General features: G+C 41.7%; 1 protein-coding gene across 2 annotated transcripts in view; it reads left to right on the top strand.

Moving 5' to 3' along the window:
- Window positions 1–630: 630 nt before the first annotated feature.
- piezo1 (piezo type mechanosensitive ion channel component 1 (Er blood group)) overlaps window positions 631–26,796 on the top strand; it is an 87,022-nt gene continuing 60,856 nt past the window's right edge. For both annotated transcript variants that reach the window (XM_063491233.1, XM_063491232.1), the window contains exons 1-2: window positions 631–967; window positions 21,615–21,710. In XM_063491233.1, the coding sequence (XP_063347303.1) occupies window positions 904–967; window positions 21,615–21,710 (160 nt within the window). In that variant the 5' untranslated portion in view covers window positions 631–903. The remainder of the gene's footprint in view (window positions 968–21,614; window positions 21,711–26,796) is intronic.

Below are 26,796 nucleotides of genomic sequence, written 5' to 3'. Positions count from 1 at the left end.
AGACAAAAGCCTAATTTTAAACACAACTATAATGATACTGATAATTGATTAGTGGATCACTTAATAAAAAGGCTATAAAAACAATTACTATTTGTACTAATTACAAATTATTTGAATGTAGGCTATGTAACTTTTTATATTGCACCCCCTGGCATGTGTTAATCATTTGGGAATTTACCCAGACTTATTTATTTATTTAGACAGAAATCCAAACTTTTGTCGACTTCGTAACTGAAACCTGTGAAAAAATCAGCTGATATCTGGAGTTCTGTAACGTGGAAACATCTGGAGAGAATAAGTCGTAATTTCACTGCTTTGCAGTCAGGAGTGGCTGCTGAGCGCCACGAGTGTATTTCAATTAATTTCATTTTTCTAAGTCATCACATCAGGATCAACGCGGTGACCTCTCCACGCTGGTGCCGCATCACCCTGCGTACGCAGAGGGGCGCTACCTGACCGCATTATTATACGAATTTTGCCAAACTTGACGTGAGGCGCGGCCTCAGGTACCCCCAAGTACTGACTGACATGGATATGACACGGGAGAGTGTGAAAGGGTCATTAGAAGAAGGACTGAGTGCTGTGAGCGCTCTGCACGAACTTTAACGCGCAGTCAGACTGCGAGAGAGGGAGGCGACTGTGAGCAACTGCAGTATGAACGCCCCTCACACGGACCGCCCGTGAATCACTTTTTCCATGTGCCGCGGAGCCGCCTCAGCCCGGCCTCCAGCTTTCCCTACAGAAGACCCCCTCCCTCGGCTCAGCGCGAAGCAGAGCTTCAGTGTGAGTGTTCACGTTAGGGAGTAACGGCCCGGACAGCGATCGGCCACCTTAGACCAAATGGAGAGCGTCTGACATCGAGCCAGCCTTCGTGCCGTGTGCGCGGCGTTGACGTGCTCTGCCATGGATCTTCAGGTGGTTGTCTGGCTCTTCTACTGCCTTCTGCTGCCCTCCGGCCTCTTAACAGGTAAGCTGAAAGAGAAGCAGCTGCACTGATGCCAGCAGAGCGGCTCTCAGCGTGTCCGGGCTCGGCGCTGTGACGCACTGGGAGTTCGCCAGGGAGTCAAAACTCTCCACAAGTTTGACAGAAGTCGTACAGGCCGACACATTTCCACACTGCGTTTATATTTCAGAGGTGTTCACAGAAACTCTCAGCCCTGCGTGTCACACAGCGGCAGAGCTCTCTCCTCCGGAGTTTGGCTCAAAAGTGTCACTGCTGCGCGTGCACGAGCACGAGCTTTTCTCCAAGGCGCTGATGTGGAAAACACCAGTTCACATTAGGTAACTGAACTGCTGCATGCACTGCAGGTTTTCCTGAGCGTGAGCGGAAAGTAAGTGTGTCTGTTGCGCGTGTTAAAGCTGCCATCCTGTCTGGGCTGTGGAAAAGCTTGTTTGCGCCCCCGTTTCTCAGGCAGGCATCAGTTTAACAGTGGGCATGATGAAATGCCTTTCAGTTGGGGCCTGCAGGAGAGAAGACGACCCTCCGTGTGTGGGACAGACAACAATCCAGTGGCTTGTTGGGTGGTGGGTCCTTGCTAAAAGCAGTGTGTGGCTGTGGTCTCCAGCAGCCCGCTGACACACCCTGCACTGACTCGGCTGTACTGGCAGAGACCGTGTACTTTTCTTTACAGTTCCGTAAATATGACATGTTGGTGACGGTCATTCGTAGTATGGCAGCTTTGTTGGGAGCAGTGCCATTACTCAGCGGCTCATGCAGACGCTGTTTAAAAATGAAGGGTGTAGCTGTCCCAAAGCTTTTGGAAGAATGGTCTCCTGAATGTTGCTGAACACATCAGCAAACAGTTCATATTGCCATTCTCCTCCTTTACCACCGCGGTGTTTTACTGGTACTATTTCATAAAAACCTGCAAAAGGCTGGGTTCTGACACGTGTTTGTCTTCTTGCTCGCATGTTCACCGCAAACTTCTCTCAGTTGTGGTTTGAATCAGTGGTGCTGTTCTGTAAAGGCAGTCATACACAGGTTCCTGCACGCGATAGACTGCACTTCTCTGAACAAATTCCTCTGAGAAGAATCACAACAAAGTTGTGATTTTGAGCATATAGTCAAAGTCTGAACTGTTGGGTTGGTTTTATCAGGTTCCTAGTGTGAAGCTGTACTAATATCATGGAAAACAGCTTACTCTGGTGGTCACAGAGCCTCTTCTTAGGAAACACAATAATGTTGATTCCTGCACAGAGCCCTCTGAATGCCATGGTTGGATCATTTACACTATCTATTCTGTTTCACCCAAATCCATATAGTGATCCTACAAAAATAATGACTCTTTTCTGTCATTTAGGGATTTTCCAAATCTAAAGCCATGTTATTTAAATGTTTTTATGCCCAATCTGCTCTGGTTTAGGTTAGGAGTGTCATTCAGCAGAGTTTGTAACAAGTAAAATTAATATTCTGCTCAGATAAAACAGGAAGTGTATGTTTAGCCTAAATCCAGCTGGCAATCTCAGGGGACAAATGTCATAAGTTGGAATGTTAACACACACAATCTTACTGTGTGGGGCATATGACTACTGTTGCTATGAAATGTTGGGAGACTGAGAGAAACAGAAACAGTCTCCTGACAGGATGCAACTTGTTACAACTTGCAACATTGTGTCTTTAAACAGTTCACATTGTGATACAAAGGAAGTGAAACCCGACGATATAACAGCCAAGAGGACATTGCATCAACATTTCCTGGAGAATTACCCTCATCCAAACAAACACTTTGTGATCCTGACCATGTGTCACTCTTCACACTAAAATTTAAAATATTAAAGGTGGTTGTAGATCATCTGCTAATCTCAAGGTTGGTAGTTTGATCCCAGTCTGCCAAAGTGTCCTTGGGTAAGACACTGGACCTTGGGAGAATGTTTGATAGAAAGCACTTTTATGAATATTGTTTGTAATCAATTGTTTCAAAACTCGTGGTACATTGACTCTTTATGAACTTTAGTGACAGTGATTTATAAACACATGCAAACGTACATGGAAGTACAGCTTCAAAGCAAATATTTGTTGTGAGGACCTTCATTTTTGATAGATAGGTGGCAGATCAAAGGAAAAATGAGATGGGAGCTTCTTGTTGTTGGGAGTGTATCCAGTGCTCACATTTAGTGTTGCAGCATCAAACACATCTAGCCATCTGTTAAATGCCATTGAAGTGTACCCAGAGTTAACAGATTCCTTCCACCTGTTTCTTTGCAGAGACAGTAAGAAAGTCCATTCCTTACATATAATGATGGATCAAGTATCAACAACAACAACTTTATAAGGCTTGTGGAATAATGTAGTTAAAGTTTACACAAGTAAACTTCACTCGAACCTGTTGAACATAAGTAGCGAGGTGTTATTTCAGGTTTCGGTGAAGGATCTGAATTAAAAAGATGAGAGGGGGGGGAAAGGCGCAGTACCACTGGCATACAAGCTGGGTTTGTTTCAGACACAGACCTGATCTGTGTAACAAAAACGAGCCTGTTTACAAGAGAACTGTGTGATGTAGGCTAGTGAGTCAGAGTCATTCCACAGTAGAGCAGTTTAACAGGACTTCACGGCTCGGTGAGAAATACTCGGTGTGTAGGAGTGAGTCAGAGAGAAGGATTTATTTGTGCTTTAATTTCGACACCATCAGCAGACTGAACAGCAGCTCATCTCACTGTCATTTCTAAGAAAAGGAAACTGTACAACCTGCTCTTGACTCGGAGTCCGATTTTCCTACGTGCTTAGTTTTAATGGTAAAGGTATACTGTTACATGTTGATGTTGATGCCAAGAGGCAAAGAGCATAGCTACGTTTGGAGAGTTCAGAGTTGGGACAGCATCTGCTTCAGTGCTGTGATTGGCCTGTTTGTAACAGAGCCTTAACTCATGGAATATCTGACTATAGCTGTAGAACTCATTTAAACACATATAGACCAGGACAGAGCCAGTGCTTTCCTGCTCTCACAGGCCTTTAACATGCTGTACACTACAGTCACATTTAAGCAATCCCACAGACTGATTTAGTACGTTCATTCTTTGCACTTGAAGCACTTTGTCTCTCTAACATACACTGATATGTCTGAGTTTGCTGTGAGCCACTCAACATGTATAGTGGGCAGAAACATCCTTTGATAAAGAATAGGCTGCAAAGCACCGCTGAGTCTCACAGCTACAGACCTACACTCTGTGTACCTGCTTGAAATACTTGGCAATAAGTACTGCTGTATTTTCATACTGACACAAGTTTTTGTGCTATTTCTCTGAATGTACAGATGACAGAATACAAGAGATGAGCATCAGGCTGCTGAATGAGTCTGCTCCTCTGCTAGCTAGACTAAGTGTTTTGCGTCTGTTGTACCGAATAAAACTTCTCTGTTATTTGTTAGTTTTGATCAGCTGGTATTCTTTCTGTGGTGTCTGGTGTTTGGTCAGTCAGTTCAACATTTTGGCAGAATTTTGAGTGATTTCATCGGGCCCGAGTCAAAACTATTTCTGTTCTTTAAGTGTTTGCTTCAAATCCAGACTTTCACCTTCAACTCTTCTGATTCCTTTGGCTGATATATCATCACAGACATTTATGTTATGCAGTGTATTTGTTTTTACTGTTATGGAAACGGTGCAGAGGAACACTGGGGCCATAAATGACACACACCAGCCACTTCATTAGGTACACCTGTTGAGCTGCTTGTTAACGCACTTTGAACACAAGTTCAACATGAGCATGAAAATTTGGAAGAAAGTTCATTTGTGTGACTTGGAACGTGGCGTCGTTGTTAGTGCCAGATGGGCTGATTTGAGTATTTCAGAATCTGCTGACCTGATAGGATTTTCCCACACAAGCATTTCTAGAGTTTACAGAGACTGGTCTGCAAAAACAGAAAACATCCAGTGAGTGGCTTTGTTGTTAGTGGAGGTCAGACTGCTTCAGGAAGACAACAGTGATTCAAATCACCACTCGCTACAACCCAAGTATGTAAAAAAGCATCTCTGAACACATCGAACCTTGAACAGGATGGGCAACAGCTATGGGTTGACCGAAACTGGGCAATAGATGGATCCATCCTGCGTCGTAGCAGTGGTTCAGGTGGCTGTAAATGTGTCTTTTATATTTTCTTGGCACACTTTGTGCCCCTTAGTATCAGCTGATTGTCATTTAAACCCCACGGCCCACCCAAGAATGTTGTTGACCATGTCTATCCATTTCTGACCACAGTGTTCCTAGATCATTGCAGAACCTCTGACAGCTGCAACCAGCAGGATGATGCACAATGTCACAAAATTAAAATGGATCTCAAACCACTGTGCTCAGATGGCCTCACAGTCACCTTATCTTAGTGCAATAGAGCACCTTTGGAATGTGGTGGATCAGGAGATTGATATCATGGATGTAGCAGCTGTGACAGCGTTACATCAGTATGGACCAAAATCTCTGAGGAATATTTCTAGTAGTAGTCTGAAGTCCTACCCAGTGTTAGTCAGATGTAACTAATGAAGTGGCCAGTGAGCATATATGTGTGTGCGCGCACACCTTTTTTTCTTTCCACAAAAACAGGAAAGTTGCTCAGGATGAACTCTACTACATGCAACAAGAGAATGTTCCATTCCAACAAAGCTGAGCTGGACTTTACCTTTATCACAGTTGCTCTTCGTTTTGATTCTTTCCTCAGCAGAACTGTTTTTACCTTTTAGATCTGAAAAAGAGTGGGGAAGAATCTCACTGATAGAACAGATTGTAATATAAATAGCAGTACTAGCATTTGATCAAAGCTCTGTTATAACTGGAGATAGAGGGATGTGATCATCATGTCTTTATTTTATCTCTCTAATCATGTCTTCATACATAAAGCTACGTTTAAGCGTTCTGAGGACCTCACATAAAGGCAGCCTTTCTGCAACTTGGAGCTTGCAAAAGTGCACTCATGTATGAAGTGAGCAGAAATAACATAATGTGCCATACTGAATCTCAGCATGGAATCAAACGGAGACATAAGTATCAGTTAAAAATCAAAATGTGGCATTGTTAGTCAGCAAGCTAGCTATCGCTCTTGGTACTCATGTATTTCATTGTGGATTTTGTCCTGGGCACATATTGTACACTTCCTTTTATTGTTGTTTGCCGTTGTTCTGCCCTGTGTATTTGAGTTTAGTGCTTAGCTAAGGTTTGATGACAGGACACATCAGTTATTGTTCAACTGAACAAGAAGCAGGAAACCCTGGCATTGAAGCACAATGAGTGATTTTTAAGTTAAATACTACTACTTGCCTAAAAATGGAAAGACCCCTAGTTTCATCCAGGGAGGAGATACAAATCCCTTTGGCCAAATCAAACATGCAGACCGGCACGCTGAGACACTCCCTTGTGAAAAAGGGAGCAGCAGAAAATAACTTCTCCTGCTGACACAGAGGATTCCCTTTTGACTTCTCTAAATTACACTTCTGTTGTAGTTTTTCTCAGTTGTGTGAATAGAGGGTTGCAGAAAGACAAACTTGTGTCAGCAAGTATATTGCAGTTGTTCTGTTCTTGATGCAGTGTGCACTTGACTATCATATTCCTGTGGTACTCTTTCATGTAATAAAAATAAAAGTATTTCCACATCTCCACCGCAATCTATGAACCTGTATGGAACTTCCTTTAATTATCTGTGTAGGGGAGACCTCAGATGCCCCAGCAGATGATGCAGAAGGCTGTTCAAGAACTGGCTCCAGTGTTTGTTGCTTTGGTAGTGAACCCCTGCCATGTGCAGGCCAGTGCAAAGATATTAGATGGTGGTGGTTGTGTCACACTCAGAGGTGGAGGTAGAAAGATTTTCTTTGGGTGGCACGGAAATCAGATGGGCTGGCAAAAGCCATTTCCTTACACATTTGCAGGTGTTACATTCTCTATGATGTACTATGTCTAGTTAAAATACATCAAATGAAGCAAGAAAACATGTTTTGTATAGTCTGTAGTCTGTAACTTTCTTATTGGCATTAACCCAAATAATGAAACTTTTCAGTTAAAAAAAATAATGTGAATTTTGATTTTATGTATTGTAAAGCTTGTATAACAAATAAGCATATAGCCACATCACAGCACAGAAACAGCTTCAGTGAAGGTTACAAATGATCTTCTTATGGCCTCTGACAGTGGACTCATCTCTGTGTTTGTCCTGCTGGACCTCAGTGCAGCGTTCGATACTGTTGATCATAATATCCTATTAGAGCGATTAGAGCACGCTGTAGGTATTACAGGTACTGTGCTGCAGTGGTTTGTATCATATCTATCTAATAGACTCCAATGTGTACATGTAAATGGAGAGTCCTCTTCACACACTGAGGTTAATTATGGTGTTCCACAGGGTTCAGTGCTAGGACCAATTCTGTTTACATTATACATGCTTCCCTTAGGCAGCATCATTAGAAGACATAGCATACATTTTCACTGCTATGCAGATGACACGCAGCTCTATCTATCCATGAAGCCAGATAACACACACCAATTAGTTAAACTGCAGGAATGTCTTAAAGACATAAAGACCTGGATGGCCGCTAACTTTCTGCTTCTTAATTCAGATCAAACTGAGGTTATTGTACTCGGCCCTGAAAATCTTAGAAATATGGTATCTAACCAGATTCTTACTCTGGATGGCATTACCTTGGCCTCCAGTAATGCTGTGAGGAACCTTGGAGTCATTTTTCATGCTACCCCATGCCACCACGCCAGGGGTAGGCAACCTTTCTGATGATGAGTGCCATCTAAAGTTTCCTCAGAAGTCAGTGTGCCATATGATTGCATTAGCAATTAATTTAATAATACTCTATATTAACAGTTACACACTATATAGAGCAACTTAATAGAATTATATTTGTTCGCAGATGTTGGCAGCTATCAGTGAATAGTTATCAGCTATTTTGAAACAAAAAAAAACTTTTTATCCATAACAAGAACTCCATAACAGCAAATGAACTGTACAACAGAAAATGCAAATGCTATTTATGGTCTCCTCACAACAATGATAAGAAAAATAAACTGAGCCAATATGGCATGTTTGTTAATACAGAGATACACATGTTAATCTGATCTCTGGTGTCCCACTCAGAGACACAGGTCTCCGAGTGTCCAGCATTCAGACGGCTGCCTGAGGACACTCATGTGAGAGAAAATCTGCTCACACAGATATGTAGAGCCAAATACTGCCAATAAGGCCTCTGCAATGTTCTGAAGACAGTTAAACTTGTCAGGTAGTGATGTCCAGCAGGTGAAAATGCAAGCTCCATGAACACGCACAGCTGTGGATTCCAGCTGCGTTCGTAGTTCTGCAAACTTTGACCCCACAGAGTCGAGCTTTCAGTTCAATCAGCTGCATTTCGATGTCCTCTGTGTCCAGCCAGTTAATGCGAGACAAACCCAGCTGCTCATTAAAGCTTTCTGGTTTGATCAGAAAAGAAAACATTGGTCTATACACCTGAAAGTCCCAAAAACACATTGTGAATTCTGTCACGAGTCTACGGATGTATCCGTGTATTTCCGTGGTGCTGATGCTGCGCTGAGCGGACAGCTGCTGAAGCATTTGAAGTGTCGGAATGTGGAAATTTCAACATCGCTTGAAAAAACTGCCAGCTAGCAACATCCCTCTCACTGGTAGGATAAGTTATCTTTAGCCAATTACAAGTTGAATCTGGTAGTTGGGGTTGTTAGCTAAGATACCATCATTAAGAAGCAGCACAACTAATGTGTCTATGTGAGCTAATTTGCGATGTGCACTGCTGGCCAGGCCATTTATTTTTTAATGCACCTTCTCAGATTAACTCACTGTGTGTCGTGCCCAGGGCTGGACTGGGCATTTTGACTAGAGACCGGCCCCCCAGGTATTATAGGAAAAGCCATAAAGCCTTTGAATGAAAACAGACGCTGCTGATGAACACTGTCTTGTTGGTATATTTATGATTTCTATACATTTTACGTCAGATAAAAACTTTGTTTGTAAGATTCCGATAATTATTTAATAACAGCGAGACATTTTAAATGAGAATAAGAAAGAAAAGTATTTCTTTGTGCCCCCCTCTCCCTGTTAATGCCCTACCTGGCCCCCTGGCAAAACTTTGCTAGACCCACCCCTGCACAGTTACCAGCTGTCAGCTACACAGAATATATATCTGACCCAGATAGACTGCAGGTCATAACTTCTTACCTGAAGTTCAGGTCACCTGACACTCGGACCGGCCCCACCTCGAGTCTCTCCTCCTCCTGCCTCCACTTTCCCTCATCCACCTGCTGGCCTCTGTGGAAGCTCCGCCACAGCCACCACCAAACAACTGAGTTATTTTTACACATCGGCCACCATCTGGCCAGTCCACCACCTTTCATTGTTTATACCGTTACAAAAAATAAAATAAAATAAAAAATCATCGGCCCATAAAAACGAAAAATCATCATTGGGCATACCGGGCCAGTCAGCTATGGTCGTGCCATCAGTTAACCCTTCGTGTCCAGGGTTGCCGACCCCTGCACCACACTATATCTGCCCTTGGTCACACTACTCCATCATATAACTCCACGAAGTACGATCTTGGAGTAGAGTGATTCTCCAGTAACTCATACTTGATCATCAGATGTCAGGGTACTGAGCTTTGGTACAGTTGATGATGTAATTTCTAGCATCTCACATCCTCTTGCCATTTTGGACAAGTAGATGTGCATTAACTGAAGATGGGTGAGGGAGGACACGGAGATGAGTGAGTTACAAAATTAAGGCAGGAGAAAATTATAATATTCAAAGTTACAAATGATTTGATGACAAAAAAGTTTCAGTTTTGCAACTTAAAAACCCCACAAGGTTCTTATCAGATTATTTGATATGGCTCGTGAGAGACTGGTTTAATGACTGATTTCCTTAGAGAAACCATCAGGGCAGAACACAAGAACCCCTGTTTCACCCAGATTGACACGAGCAAAGTTTGAAGACATCCAATTATTAATGGCAGAAAAGCATTGTGTTGGGGTTGTTGGCTTAGCAGAAAACTACAGCTACATATTATCAGCATAGCAGTGGTCAGAGATGCATTTGAACATGTTTAATAAATGACCCAGGGGTAACATATGTAGTGAAAACAGAATAGGTTTAAGTATAGATCCTTGGGGAACTCCACATACAAGGGGTGCCTAAACTGACTAATATGAATTCTGAAGTATCTGTTAGATGTGTGATAAAACCTTTTGAGAACAGTTCCAGTGATGCCAACTCGGTTCTGTTTAGTGAGACTAAAATGGATTACTCACCTTTATCTAAGCGAGAATACCATTAGTAATTATTTATGATGTTTCTGTGCTGGGGTTTTGTCAAATTTTAATTTATCAAAGATATTATTTCCCTCTGCTACCTGAAAGCAGCAAGGATCCAGATGAAAGGACTGGATATATGATGGAGAGAAGCTGGGGGAGATGAATGGTAGGAGGGATAATGTCAGTCGGGCAGGAAGAAGAGTGCACGTGTGAGGCAATATCAATGAGAACTGTTATTGAAATCAGAACTGGGTGAGACACTCAACGAGGGTAAACTCATCTAGACTCAAATTATGATCTGATAGCTTTGAACTTGTCACCAAAGAAATTTAGTAGCATCAGAAAACGTGGTAAGCAAAGAGGAGGAATCAGGAGTAAGCAGTCTGTTAATGGTGTCAAACAAGAGCCTTGGATTGTGCTTAATAATGAAACCAGCTAAATAAGATGTTTTTCGCTGGTTATAGTTGAGTGTGCAATTCCTTCATGCGATGGTAGTGAACATCGCATAGTGAACATAGTGACATATGTAGATTGAATTGTGATGGATAGTAATTCGAAGGGTAGCTACGCCTGATGGGTTCTAAGGTCAGTAAATAACTGAGCATCCTTGAGTTAGCTAGGGTAACTTTGACTGAAGGTAGTTGACCACTGGGAAAGGTCAGGAAACCAGGCATCAGTGCAGTGATGACATCAGCAGAGTTGAAGAAGGTGTCAGTGTAGGTTTTCAGTCACTCCACAGTAAAATTCAGTAAATCCAATAAAAAACAGTAAAAGCTGTCAGAATACAAAGAGAACCAATTTGAAAAATGAGAGTCCAGAAGTGACAAGTGATCTCAGTGAGGAGAAAAATTGGCACTGTTGTGCAAAATCATCGCACAGCAGTGCGGAGCGGCTGAACTGTGCCGTAACCAAAAAAAGAGGCATGGCTCTATAGGCAAGGACAGCCAGATCAGGGACTCCAGTTTTTCCAGTAGGTTCCTAATAGTTCTGACAGCCTGCTTCTCCATTACTCTGTCGAAATCTTGGGCTGGTGATGCACCTGAATCTTTATTTGGCTACAAAGACGCCAAAAGGCTGTTCTGAAAACCTAGGCCTGTTGTCTCACATCAGACCCTGAGAAAGCCGTGGCAAACAAAAACTGAAGTCATTTTACATCATGGCACACATACAGCCCACTTTGATTTAAAACTGCCCTAACTGTCAGTGAAAGGAAATGTAATTACACATTAAATCAGTGAGATATTATAAAGTTATAAAATATAACATTTTTTACACAATTAATATACAATCCTAATATGTTATTTATTTATTATTTAATTGTGGACACTGTGAAAAAACAATTTCTATAGTAGATAATGAGACACCTTAACTGTCATTTAATTGTTTATGTATCTATTATTTTGATGCAGTATGAATGTCTATGTTAGCTGTAAAACTTTATGCCCTCCTTTACATTTCCCACAGTAAACCAGGGGGCCACACTGGATTCTTTGCTGGGCCAGTTCTAGCACGTTGGTATTATGTTTGACACCCATGCTACTAACTAAGGATGGACTTCAAATTCAGATTCCTTTTATTTGTCATTTTCATGCTTTGCATATAAAACATTGTTTCACACATCAACCACACAGTCGTGCACTTTTGTAAAATAATAAACCAATAAATAAGAGCATTTAATAAATGGACTAAAAATAAGATGAAATAAATATTATGAATGGTAAATGGGTAAAAGTACTGTAGCAAGGAAACAATACAGTCAGTCCCTATGAGCAGCTCACATACTCTGGTTAAGACGTCTGTGTGCTGTCCTTGATCTAATGCTACTGTATCTACTCCCAGACTCTGAGTATGAACCAGGGGGTTAGTCGAGTCCTTTATGATGCTTAATGCTCTGTGCCTACAGCACTTAGTGTAGATGTCCTGAAGATGAGGCCAGGAGACCGTTGAGCAGCTCTCACGATCTTGATGAACAGAGCGAAAGTGTTGCTGGGCCTTCATGGGGATGGCTGTGGCGTTGTCACTGGTAGTTAGCTCATCTATCAGGTGAACTTCAAGAACTCCAAGGTTTTGGTGCAGTGAACCCTCTGCATTTGAAAACTGCTGATGGTTAACAGGAGCTGCTGCAGGCAGCTAGTTCACCTGAAGTCATCCATCTTTAGTTATGTGATTCATGGCTGTTAGCTGCTCCACCTCTTTCCTATGTAAGAAACAACTGTGGTATCATCTCAAATGTTATCACATGATTTGCTGAAGTTAGCAGAGCAGTCATATGTCATCAAGGTTAACAGTAAGGAGCTCAGTAAGACAGTAACAGTGAGCACGTGACTGTATTAGATGACCTTTTCTGACTGAGATCAGTGGATTTGGGCCACCGCACAGACTGATGGGCCCATTCTCTGCACATGACTGTAACAAGCAATCATAATATAAACAACAGATTTCTTCTCAAAGCATCATTAGTTAAGCAATTTGTAACATCTAAAGGAACAAAGTTTGATTATTAGAATTATTTTTGAAAATTACAACTAATTTACATCTTTTGTCAAATGAAAAGTGTATAAAACGTATAATCCACATTATTATTGAAGACGTTATTCACCATCTTTTTACTAATGTATCACTTGGTTTTTATTCAAAGCAAGTAACATTATTCTTATTTGTATAATGAAACCACTTTGGATTATTTTGACCATATTATCAAAACAATGTGCACACAAGCAGCCAAGAGGTGGAATTCCTCCAGTGGGTCCTGGGTCTATCCTGCAGCCTCCTCGGACATGCCTGAAGCACCTGACCCAGGATCCATGTGTGAGCTGCAGTGACTAATGCATGCAGCAGTAAGCTAAAAATAACTAGACAAATTAAGATTGATTCCTCTTACATTGCAGTTAATTCAAAGCAGCTGTTGCTACTGCCTCTTGTTGACATTGTAAATCTGAGTTAAACATTTTGGCTGGTCCTAACTGTGTCATACATCTTTAAAGAGTTGTTTGAAGGTTAAGACTAGGGTTATAGCTAAGGTAAGAATCAGGTTTTAGCTAAGATAAAGGTTGCAGTTAGGTACTTAGTTATGATAGTTAATGTTAGGCTAAGGGACTGGGGAAAAGACTATTCCCAGTTTGAGCCAGAAAGTCACTGGACTTCTTGAAGTTTCTTGAAGACCTTTCACCTCGCATCTGAGAAGCTTTTTCAGTCCTAAAGCCAAATAGTGGAGAGTCACAGGTATTTAAGCTGAAGTGGGAGTTGTCCCTTAACAGGGTCGTTGACCTACTATTGATCATGTGCTTCACCACAAGGTGTGAAAAAATGCCCGGGTCATTATCAGCAGAGACTTTGCCTCACCCTATCATGTGACCCATTGAGATCAACTGATGCAAGATGTGAGTGGGGGTTGAGGCTCCTCGGGAGAAATCTCAAAACTGTATTGTTGGTGGCAATCAGTTGGTGTTGAAAGCCACCCCCTCTGTTCAAATATTGTAATATAATGTAATAAATAAATAAGGGTGGAAGGGCTATGGTCATTTAGGGTGTGGATGGCAATTGCACATCTGCCAGAATATTACACACACTAAAATATTGCACGACAAAAAGAGAAGACCAAAATGTTGCACATGGAATATCAGCAACATAGTCAGTATCTGTGACAGAGTGATTATATGCAAGTCTGTTCACACTCTTGGTTTGCATTAAAAGTTCTGACTTGTCCTGTTGTCTTGTCTTGTCCATCGTGTCCTGTAGACATAGCTTTATTGAGTGGCTGTTTGGTTTGTCCAGTGCAGAGGTCTGAGCGCTCCTCGCCGCGCTGCACAGCATACACTGTTTTTTAGCTTGTTTTTCCAAGTTTTGTCCTTGGGATGAACCAGTTTATGTCTGAGTGTGTGGCTGGCTCTGAGTGCACTGGGATGTCGTGCTTGGAGAAGATTAGGAGTTTCTGAGTTTCTCCGATAAACCTGGTTTCAAAGGGATGACAATCCTTTTCTGTTTGTCATTTAGTCTCTCCCTAGTTGGCGTCTGACCTTCATTTTAGAACTGAAGAAGCTTCTCAGACGAGAGGTGAAATGTCTTCAAGACACTTAAAGAAGTCCAAAAACTTACACTGTATCCAGATGAAACCACTGTGTCGTTCGATGTGATCTAACCCACCAACAAAAACATCAAATCAGAGACAGCTATATTTATTTCTTAGAAAGTGCAATTCATGGTAGTATGAATGGACCAACAATACTATATTGTTACTATCATGTAGTACTGACAGTAGTACTTGAGTAGCCTCTTCATATTGTAATGTCTTTACCTTATTATGAAAAAATGTAACTATAACTGCACCATGGTGGACCTGAAACGTATGTATTTATGTATATGTTTTATCAGAAAATGAACAAAAGGAAGTGCTTTGTGTTTGAACACTGGACATGCCCTCTGTCTGTTGGGTTTGTTCTGAGTGCTAGTGAGAGATAGATGCTGCCTGTGGTCCTAAGGAGTGTTATCATGTTTGTCAAGAGACATCATTTTGGGCGTGTCTGAAGTTTTACTGGGCAGCAGGGTGGAGCTCCTCAATGCAGCGTTTGTCCTGTATGTGAATATTCATACAGTAGGTGTAGACATAGATCTACACCTACACCTGGGTGTGGATCTATGTTATTCCAGACAATTTTGATAGCATGATGTAAGTTATATAGAAGTTGTATCAGCTTTTATCAGCTACATAGAAGCTGTTACAATTTTAAACCTGTCGTATAATTTTCCTTATTTTTATTAAATTTCTTGGGAAGTACTGCATATTTTCATCATCTCTTTTATCTTTAAGACTTTAACAAATGTAACAAGTAAATCTACAGAACATTCTATAGGCAAATGGGTTAATATAGTTCATATGTTGCCAAAAGGCTACACTTATCTTTCCAACTATTTACCTTTGAAAAAAATCTATTCTGATGATTGGGTGTGGACATCAAGGATCTCGGCCAGGTTTGATTGGTATTGGCTGTTTTTAATAGTTTGATGAGTAAAGAGTTTGGGGGCTTTAAGTCAGATTTGAACTGAAAATAACAGTGACAAAAGCTGCGCTTAAAGTCCAGCATGTATGTGACTAATCTAACAGGAAATCAGTGAGTGCCTCCCAGCTAACTTCATATTATGAAAACTGTTCTATATACAGGCTGTCAATGTATTTAAGGGTGGTTAGAAATGTGGAGCTTTTTCATTTGTGCAGCCAGACTTTCTGCCCATTCTCTCGACACATGTAGATACACTGTTTCCACTTAACAATTTCTTGATTCTGTATGCTGGTGTAGCAAAGTGCACACTGTGATGCAAACTCAAGAGTATTTTGCACAGTCCACAGCGTGATGTGACCGCCTGATATGTGTGCAACTCCTCCAGGTCCCAGTGTGCTACTGGGACGAGGCTGATTAGCAAATGAGTGGCAGCCAATTAGCCCAGTTGGCACTGCTCCCTGAACCACTGAGCAACTTACTTTTACAAGCATTTTTGAGGCCTTATAACTTGTATATACAAAACAAGATAATGATTATGGGTGTGGGGCGAGACCAGTGATTGCCAGTTTCTCAAAAAAGAAAGCTAACCAACACAACGCCCCACTAGTGACACAATTTTGTGTGTCCTGCAACAACACCAGCTAGGTTTGAACGAGCCATCGGTTCCACAGGGGAGGGCAGCGTGACAGCCAGCGAACAGAGAATGGAGCAGATCATTTCTTAAAGAAAATAAATTGATTCCCCCTCGATAAATTCACATAAAATAGAATAGAGGTGCCTCTAAATAAAACACAGATCTAAAAATAGCAGTTATTACTATTTACCCACAAGCCATCAGACTTTTGAACTGCTGACATGCGGACAGTCTCGGTCGTTGTGTCATGTGTGGCTACATCTGTAGCTTGCCTCCACCAGTGTGTGAATGTGAGAGTGAATGAATAGTGGTATTGTAAAGTGCTTTGAGGGTCTCGAAAAGCGCTATATATATAAATGCAATCCATTATTATTATTATTATACTATACTATACATTATTATATTATACACAAACTTGTAAATACCAACTTGTCTTAAATGTAAATACCAACTAAATTCTCTAATATTTAATACTTTTCCTCTCCTCTTTTTATTGTTGTTATTCTTATTTTATTACTACCACTGCTATTTTCTGTTATTTTCTTCTCAATATAACTGCACACTCTCTAAATGCTCATGTAAAGCTGAGGAGCACGAGCCAAAGAATTTCATTATGGATAAATGTGGCTACACTGTTATCTGTACATGACAATAAAACTTCAAACTATTGTCTCAAAAACAACCACCAGTGTGAGGAATTTAAACAATGAGCACAGAGGAAAATTGTACAGTCAAGACAACAATAAAAATACTGTCCAGCAAGCTGTTAATTACCAGACAGTCCAATATTTGTCTAAGTGCTAAATTCAGTGACTGTTCGGGAGCTCGGTTCTTCTCAGCTCTGAATAGTGAGTCTCAGCTGAGCAGATTGTAGCCGCTCCCTCCTGATGCCGCTTCTAGTGTTGCTCGGTCAGCAGCTCTAAAGAATAGACAATGGTGACATTACCCAGCCATGTACAGCCACTGCTGATCTTACACACTCCCCTTACGAACTACTGTTGCCCAACACCGAGGAAAAACAGGTTACTCACAGGGCGAGGCGCTAGCCAGAAAATTCTCATGACAACATGACAAAACTAAGAGAGTTAAGAGTTTGCACAACAAATATAAAACAAATAAAACCAAACTCATGCAAAATCCCTAAAAACACAAGAACTTAAAAGACAATAGAAAGTAAAAACATGGAAATGACACCAGCATGAATATTCTGTGTTATAACATACATGCAGGCGCTGACCATATTACACTTTAAGGGTTGACAATCACGGGCAATCAGAAAGTCCTGAGTCCAGTTCCACCTTCAGGCCGAGGTCTTTCTGTGCATGTTCTCCCTGTGTTTGTGTGGGTTCTCTCCGGGTACTCCGGCTTCCTCCCACAGTCCAAAGACATGCAGTTAGTGGGGTTAGGTTAATTGGTGACTCTAAATTATAGCGTTACCACAGACAATGTGAGTGTGAATGGTTGTCTGTCTCTGCGTGTCAGCCTGTCCAGGGTGTACTCTGCTTCTTATCCTAAGACAGCAGGGAGAGGCTCCAGCCCCCCCGCCAGCCTAAAAAGGATAAGCAGGACAGAATGGATGGAGCACACTAACAATCACAAATCTTAAAACTCTTTGTTGATATCACTGTTCTTCTGAGCTGACTGCAGAACTGATAGAACTAGGAGCTGGCTGATACCTGTTTTTACCTTCAGCCATTTTCTTTTGTGGAGGACGAAAGGTTTCAAACTTCCAGGCCTTAAACTTCACATCTGTTCTCCTTAGTAATAGTAAATGGATAAAATAAGGCTTTTATGAAAACGCTGAATGAAAAAATGCTTCCTTGAAAAAGACTTAAAGTTCAGCATTGAATACTACATAAAATAAACTGTATCCAAAGTGTCTTTGAATGGCAGAGATACAGAATGTGTCTGAGTGTCTAAATGAGTCTCACAGGCCTGAATGTGTTAAAGCCCTGAATTCTGAACTGGTTTGATCTGCTGCTCACCACAAACAAGCAGACGATACATTTCAGACTTCTACCTGTACAGCTTTTCCTACTGATAAAAACCTTCCTTATGGCCATTCATGCTACACAAAGTAATGAAGCAATAAACAATTAAATGACACAAAAGTTTCTGTTTTTAACTTTCTACTCTAAAAAATTGTTTGTTTTTTTTACGATTACAGTTAAAAAACAAAACTTTACACTGACAGTAAAGGGAGTCTCACTGGTCCGGCCCACCTAAGATCAGAGAGGCTGTATGTGGCCTGCCATGTAAAATGAGTTTGTCCGCCTCCAGACTGCATGGGCCTTTCTTGCACCAGTGCAGTGTCTCGTGGAGGTCTGGATCGAGCCTCTGGGGTCCCCTTTGTTTGAAAATGGTGGCTCCAATCTTCAAACAGGTGGACCAGAGAGTATGTCTGTGAAGGTTCTCAGTCATCCAGGCCATCGTAGTCAAAGGAGCTTGCAAAGAAAAGCGTCTGGACTTCTTTAAGTTGCTTGAAGACGTTTCACCTCTCATCCGAGAAGCTTCTTCAGTTCTAAGGTCCACACACACGGACCAGTACCTCCTCTTTGACTCCCATCACCCTCTGGAACACAAACTTGGAGTAATCAGGACCCTACACCACCGGGCAGAACATGTTCCCTCTAAGCCTGAGGGAAAAAAGAAGGAACACACACACGTAAAGGAAGTACTCAAAACATGTGGTTATCCTAACTGGGCGTTCATAAAGTCAGCAAAGAGGCACAGAAAAGAAGATCAGACACCAGCGAGGGAGGATAAGAAAGACAGATGCAACAACGTTGTCATCCCCTATGTAGCCGGTGTATCAGAGAAACTCAGGAGAGTTTTCTCCAAGCACGACATCCCAGTGTACTTCAGACCCAGCAACACACTCAGACAGAAACTGGTTCACCCGAAAGACAAAACTCCAAAACAGACTCAACAACGTGGTGTATGCTGTACAGTGCAGCGAGGAATGCCCAGACCTCTACATTGGAGAGACCAAACAGCCACTTCACAAGCGCATGGCACAACATAGAAGAGCCACCTCCACAGGACAAGACTCAGCAGTCCATCTGCATCTAAAGGTCAAAGGTCACTCTTTCGAGGATGCCAATGTTCACATTTTGGACAGAGAGGACAGATGGTTTGAAAGAGGAGTGAAAGAAGCCATCTATGTCCACTGTGAGCGACCATCTTTGAACAGAGGCGGTGGTTTACGACACCAACTGTCTGCCATCTATAATCCAGTTTTGAGTTCCCTCCCCAGACGCCTTAATGCCCACTCACATCCTGGGCCATCTGACCTCAGGAATTCACATGACAAGGTGGGGCCAGGTTTCACAATGAGCTCACCCGAAACCCTGGCTGATTAGGTCCCACACCCGCTTTCACACCTTGGCTCGTGTGATTAGGTAGAGGATCATCAGGGGGTCCTTTGTCCCTCTTTGGGGGGATACTCCCTCTGGGTTTAAATCTGGGACTCTCGGCCATTTGACCTTAGAACTGAAGAAGCTTCTCGGATGAGAGGTGAAACGTCTTCAAGCAACTTAAAGAAGTCCAGACGCTTTTCTTTGCAAACTCCTTTGACGACCAGAGAGTATGCTCGAATTATCATCCAATTAATGGGAAGTTTTATTCGAGGGTGCTGAAGAGGAGCCTCTGGCTGGCAACTGGGGGAAAAAGGAAAAATAAATAAATAAAAATTGGATCCCTAGTTCCTTGGGATTAATTACAGCAATAATTGCAAGACAAGCAACTCCCACCCGAACACTGTGGACCCACAAATTGGATTTGTAATTTTTTTCTTTTTCTCTGCTCCTTTTTTGCCTTGTTGGATTATTCCAAGGAATTGGCTCCCTTCCTATTAATGTATATCTACATGCAACAGAGATTATTGTGTTGGTGGCCAAGGTGTTTCCACTCTCTTCTCTCGAGATCAGCATTAGCTTTGTGTATTATTATTGCATCACTCTCAGGGTTCTTACAGCTTACTCTAGCCTTAAAAATGAACAGATCTTTGGAGCCTATTTTTCCAGGCCGCTAAATTTGAACCTAATTAGTTACGGGATGCATGGATTTAGAGGTGAGCTGCTGTTACCGGGTGTGGGTGAAGGAGGGGTGCTTGACCTCAAGGCCACCCTGGCAAGTGTAAAAAGGGCTGTGAGCTGTCAGAGTAGAGTAGTCCCTTTACTGTTTTGCTGCTATCCCTCTGTAACAAAGCATCCCTAACACTCGTCTCCACCCACTCCACCCTGTTTGCGCTCTTCTTCATCTCTCTTGTACACGGTCCTTGCTTTTGATAGTAGACAACAGTATTTAAAGTCATCTACCTTAACTACCTCTGCTTATTTCATCTTCACTGTCAGACCCGTCTCTCTCTCATCTTCTTTGTAACACACAGCTTTGATAAAACAAACAGAACTGGTTCTCAACTCAATTTGTTTTTTCAGTACATATCCAGCTGTTGTTTAAACACTGAGTGCTTTTTTTGGTTATGAATAGTCTCATTATAAAGAATAAAGCCTTGCTGCTCAACAGTCATTATGATAATGCTTTAGTTGTTATCTGAGTATTTACATTTTGTTTCCCACTATACACCACATCAGGAGATTCAAACAGTAATTCAAACAAGCTAACTGTGATTGAAGTAATTCAGCTTAAAATCTAAGAATGTAACAAAAGTATTGCAAAGCTATTTATGAGTGTTGAATCTGGTAGCTTTTCACTGTAACTCCCAGCAGATTCAAAGAGGTCTTGGTGCAAGTAAAGTATGCCACCAGTGGGCTGAAAATACTCAACAAAGAAGAAAAAAGAGAGTTAAAGCCTTAATCACCATATTTAAGGCAAATAATATACCTTTACAATTCTCTACTATATTCCTAACTAATCTTGATCATCTGCAGGACATGAGAAATAAATATCTTTTTATGATACTTGTGGCAGCTGCCAAAAAAGCAGTTACAAGATGCTGGCTCCTTCCTGCGCCCCCCACTATATCAATTACATTCCCAATACGTCTTAAGAAGAATGTTTTTGCCAAGCTATGGTGCGAGTGGGTCAATTTTATGAAGCCTCTTCAGCCAGACTTTGTTGAAATTTCATCTGTTTAGAGACTTGAGTGCTGTGTTTGTTGCCTTCTCTCCCCGTGCGCTTTTTGTTCGTTTGTTTGTCTGTTTGTTTGGGGCATATCTGGATGTTTTGTTTTTGATGTACTATGTGTTATACTCCACTTCTTTTTTTGAAAATAAAAAAACAAAAGTGTAGGAGTGGCTAAATCAACTGTCTTGTCTGTTTTTGCAAAGAAAGCTCAATAACACAGAAAAGGCCTGAGACAGCAGGCAACAACTTAACGTGAGCAAAGTGATTCCAAAATGTATTTCACGGTTAAGACAAATGGCTGTAATTCATAAGCAGTTAATGTAATAATTTTGTCAAACCTCTTGAATTAAAGCGTAAAGTTTTCACTTTAATCACATGCTGATTGTTTGATGAGTAAAAAAAATGTAATTGAAATTCCTGCAAATTCTCACCAATATGATCATGTGTAAAAGGTTTATCTCTGAAATAATCCAGACCTGAAATATTACAGGTGTGCAGCTAACATCAAAATCAAAGCCAAGTTTAAATATGGGTATAATTTGAATATTTATTAGAATCATTATTCCTGATATGATTCCATAATAAGATGATCTGTGGTTAAAGATGTGCCTTAAACCCACACTGTTGTTTGACTGCACTGTCTCTGTCTTTACAGCTTGTCTTTTTCGCTTCAACATCCTGTCATTGGTTTACTTCTTGTACCTGCTGCTTTTACCATGGTTCCTGTGTCCCAACAAACACACCATCAAAGGTAAGACCATCTGTGTTTACAGGTCCGACCTTTTATGCATTTGACACCTGCTTTTCTTTAAGCCGTCCATCCATCCGGGCCGTGAGGGCAGGAGCTTTCTTTCTAGCTTATCCAAGGGAACGCCAGGGTGTTCCCAGGATAGCCGAGAGGTATAATCGCTCCACTGTATCCTGGGTCTGTTCAACTGGCTCCTTTTGATGTGGAGAAGGGGCGGCTCCACTCTGAGCCCCTCCCGGATGGCTGAGCTCCTCACCCTGTCTGTAAGGGAGAGGCCAGCCACCCTTTGTGAAAGCTCCTTTTCACGCTTGTGTCCACAAGCTCGTTCTTTTGGTCACTATGCAGAGCTTAGGACCATTTTTGTGAACGAGATGTTCTCATGACTCATCAAGTAATGCTACTGACCAGCCAATCAGTGGCAAATATTATTCCTGTGGTGAGAAGTTATTGCCCTTAATGTTATGCGTTTAGTGAAAAAAGAATCCACTGGTTCATATCCTTTTTGATTTCCGGTTTAGAAATATAGTTTTCATGGCAGTAGTTAAGATGACTTTATAGGGTTTGGAGGTTCTTTTTCTGGGGTGTGTGATTTTAAATTTAAATTTTTTCAGTTCAGGAGAAAAGCAGTGGCCTATTTATGACGTTATTCTTTTTTAAACCTTACAATGTAAAGCAAGAAGGTCTGAGACTGAAATGTTTTTGAGTTTATTTTGTTCTGTATCTATCCATGACTTACTCTAGCTGTCCATTAGTATCCATTTGAATAAACATTGTATTGTTGCTATGGGGATTTCTGGTTTCTGTTTTTTATGATATAATTTTGTCTTTAGCGAGTTGAGTGATTTCATCCTGTAGTTTGTGAGTGTCATCCGGAGCACTGAGGTGACGCATTTGAGGTAGAATTTTCCATTTGAATGTAAGTGTTGTAATTATGCCAGTTAATGCTAGTGAAAGGTTGATGCTGTAGTTACCTTGTTCTATAACTCGAGGCTGGGTAGAGTTTTTGTTGGGTTTTTATAAGGAAAGTTCCAAATTGTTCTATTTTAATTTTTCTTCTGACGTTCTCCGTTGGAATGAATTCTGTTTATATATAATCAGCAGTCGAGTACTCTTTGTTTACATACAGGTCTTCCTTTAGAATCATTCTAGGCCCTCTTCTTTTTTCCCTGTATATCCATGATTTACTGCCTGTGTGTTGTGGAGATGGTATTAAAATGTATGACGATGATATTGGTATATATTGTCAAATAGAAATGGTATCAAACTGTTGAGTCTGCGCTTCCGCAGGCTCTGCTAGTTTAGAAACTTATTCTTGTGAAGGACAAAAACACACAACAAATACACAACTCCTCACGTCATTCACCTCCTATTGCAGCAAAAGTTCAGTTACCCTATTTCTCATTGATCTCATACACAGTAAACTACATCCTGCAAGTAAACAAATGAATGTCAGCAGTCAAACAAGAAGAATCAACATTCTCAAAATCATATGTCACTACAATCCAAACGTATACAGACATAAGCATTCAAACACATCAGTTGATTTTATTGTTTGTCCATGTGGCTTTCAGCTAACTTCAAAGCTGTAGCCTGGTCAACACTCCTCTTTATGACCCTTATCAACCCCCAAATCTTCTCACTGCAGGCATCCTGTGGGGGTTAGAGTCAACTTTTGAATCATCTGCACTTACAACTCTTCTCCTTTCCTGTTGTAACTCTAGGTGTTGGTGGGATCGTTGAGCATTTGGTCACTTTCTGTCTTCCCTCAGTGTCATTTGGTATGAGGAGTCTATGCTCGCTGTATTTCATCACTCGCACCTGCACTGGTACTTCTGAGTAAAAAAAACTCATAAAATATGTATGTGGGGTAATCAGGTTGTTAGTTTTTAACTGTTGCAAATCGGCAACGCCTGCCTCGAGAGGGTTAATTCTGTTCAACCGAGGGCAAAAAGAATAGGTGGCGTTGCACAAATTCCATGGTAAATCTCCAACTTGGACTGACCCATTGCCTTTCATACACATGGGTAACTGGCCTGCTTCCAGTTTTTTTAGCAGTATAATGTCCGGCAGCGGGTCAGATACTTAGGGTCAGGCCAGCAGGTCTGTCGTACCAGAGGGTTAGGGTTAGGGTTACTGGTCCCAGCTACTGGCGAATCAACCTTTCCATTCAGGTTCAGGGAAGTTGAAAAGTTGGCATTGTTCCAAGTATGTCTTACTGTTGGGTGTGGTTTGTTTTGTCCCAGTGCGCTCCTGTCAACCCACTCAGGGCTAACAGGCTCAAGAAGGTGCACAGCACATTCCTAGCCATTCTAAATTGGGTTCTGGATCCGTTGGTTTCTTCACCAGGATTGAGACGGAAGGCCCTGGAGATTTTCTCCCCCCTTTGTACCCTGGACTTTTCACCATTACCCAGAGTCGGCCAGGAAGTGTGTTACCTTCTTGCAGTGCGCTTGATGCATCCAAATGGTCCTCTCAACAATCTTCACTGCTCTGGGCGTCGTCAGCAGCACCTGATAGGGACCTTCCCACCGTGGACTGGACCAGCACTTCCTCTTTATGGCCTTTATCAGCACCCAGACTCTCCAGACTTCAGACTCTGCTCCTGTGGAGAAACAGAATCATCTGGCAGATCATTTGTTCTCATGACTTCTTTACTTTTAAACATTTTAAGCATCCAATCTGCTAATGTGTTCTCTCTTCTGCTTTCCTGTCATCACTACAGAAAACTGGAACCCTAAATGGTCTGCCATGTATAATCTCAAAGGGCATCAGACCGTTCTCTGTTGGAGTAATCCTCATGTACATCTTAACTAATTCTATACAGTCTAACCATGTCCTGCCTGTCTCTTCCAATGGCTTCCTAAGTCTTAGCTTTACTGTCCCATTAGTTCTCTCTACCATCCCTGCACTTTGTGGGTGATATGAACAATGATGTTTTAGTGTTATCCCTAGATGCTGTGCCATTAATCCAATCACTTCATTTACAAAGTGTGGACCATTATCACTATAAATGGTCTCTGGAATCCCGTGTTCCGGGATGATATTCTTACATATTGCTTTGGCAACCGAAATGGCATCTGCTTTCCTAGTTGGGACGATTTCTACCTACTTTGAAAAAGGACACACTATCACTAGACAGTACTTACAGTTATTACAGTTTGACAGCTCTATAAAGTCCATATGAATAACTTGAAATGGGTGCCTGGGTCTAGGGAATTTCCCTCTCTTAGGTCTCAAATTACCCTGAGAATTGTGCTTGCAACATATCATACATGACCTGCAAAATTTTTTTTTAAAGCATTAAATCCGAAAGTATGAAAATGTTGCTCTACTGCTGCCATCATCTCCCTCCTGTTGAGACATGGCAAAGCCCATGGCTCAAAATAGCAGCAGTCTTATACAAATTCTTAGGCAGTATTGGTTTATCACACAGATAATAAACATCATCTTGCAAGCTCGCTCCTTTTGTGAACCACAACTGTTTTTCTGCAGTAGGTGAGTGTGCCTGCATGTCTGCCAGCACATCTGTGTAATAGACAACGTCTGCTGGTGTTGCACTGCTAAAATATGAACACCATGTGCTCCTAAAGCTGTCTCTTTTGCAATCTTATCTGCTAAGACATTCCCTAATGTGACTGGATCTCCCCCTCTGGTATGTGCTGCACATTTACAAACTGCAATTCTACTAGGCAATAATACTGCGTCCAGCAGATTTTGCAGGAGTTTGGCGTGTTCTACAGGTTTCCCTGTCGAGGTTGTCACACCTCGTCTTGCCCACTGTGCTGCAAAGAAATGTAATGTAGCAAATGCATACTGGCTATCAGTGTATATTGTCACATCTTGTTTCTCCGCAGCTTTACACGCTTCTGTTAAAGCTACTATTTCTGCTGCTTGAGCAGACACGAAACATGCTAGTTGTCCTGCACAGATAATTTTCTCACTATCTACTACAGTAAAACCTGTTTTAGTCTGTCCCTCTGCTGTTTTAAAACTCGAACCATCAACAAACCAAACCTTTCCCTCAACGAGTGGCACATCTGTTAAGTGATTTCTTGGCTTACACTCCTTCTCCACGTGCTCTCTACACTCATGAGAAGTGCCCTCTTCCTCCGTTGGCAAAAGGGTTGACGGATTCAGAATTGTGCACCGCTTTATGGTTATGTGTGGTTGTAAGAGTAGCAGTGACATCAAAGACAAATGTCTTGCAGCTGACAGAAATGTAATTTTAGTTTGCAGTAGTAAAACATCCACCTCATGTGGAACTAACAGTGTCAAAGGGTGAAATAAAACTATTTCCCGGAACATTGTACAGCTTGAGCCGCTGCACACACTGATCTCACACACGGAGGTAAAGCACAAGAGCTAATCTTTTAGAATAATAAGTTACTGGCTTCATTTTTGGGAAAAGTGCTGTTAGTTATTTCACAGTCACCTGGCATTTGTGCTGTTCACAGAACCACAAGTCCATCGCTGAACTTCCTCTCTGCGTCATCGGATAGAGCTTGGCACGCTCCCTTCATCCTTCAGGTTCTCATGTTCCAACACTGCTGTGGATTTAGCCGTTGTCCACAACCTTCTCTCGATCAAGTCGCCCAGACCTCTGTGGGCTCTCAGCTGTGCTGAAGGTGATCTCCGCTCCTCTCTGATCCTCCTGAATCCTCTCTCCTGGCCTCACCTTCCATCTTGCGGACGATCCCCTCAGTCACTCCTTCTCGTCATGGCACCTCACGACACCTGCAAATTAAAAATTGACACTCCTCTTTTGCCACACGGCTCTCGCCATGTGTCAACTCCACACAATGAGACATGTACAAGAATGTTGCACATTCTCTCTGAAAAAGTCTCCAGGGTTTCCCTCTTGGAGCAGCTCCACTCCAAACCTGTAACCCTGTGTAAAAACATTAGTCGGTGGTTAAATGTTAAGATTTGTTTAACTCCCAGCTCCACCCGGAGCCTGTATCCTAGGAGACAAAAGTCTTTAAGTTAAAACAACTTCACATTTGCAAACAACTGTAGCATAAGAGTAATAAAGTATTCAGCATCACAGAGACAAGTATCATTGCAGGGTTATTCTAAACTCATTAAACCC

Source organism: Pelmatolapia mariae, linkage group LG13 (assembly GCF_036321145.2).
Source record: "Pelmatolapia mariae isolate MD_Pm_ZW linkage group LG13, Pm_UMD_F_2, whole genome shotgun sequence".
In the NCBI taxonomy this organism is placed as follows: Eukaryota; Metazoa; Chordata; class Actinopteri; order Cichliformes; family Cichlidae; genus Pelmatolapia; species Pelmatolapia mariae.
Note: the sequence above shows the minus strand (reverse complement) of the source record. Positions and strands in the feature narration are given on the sequence as shown.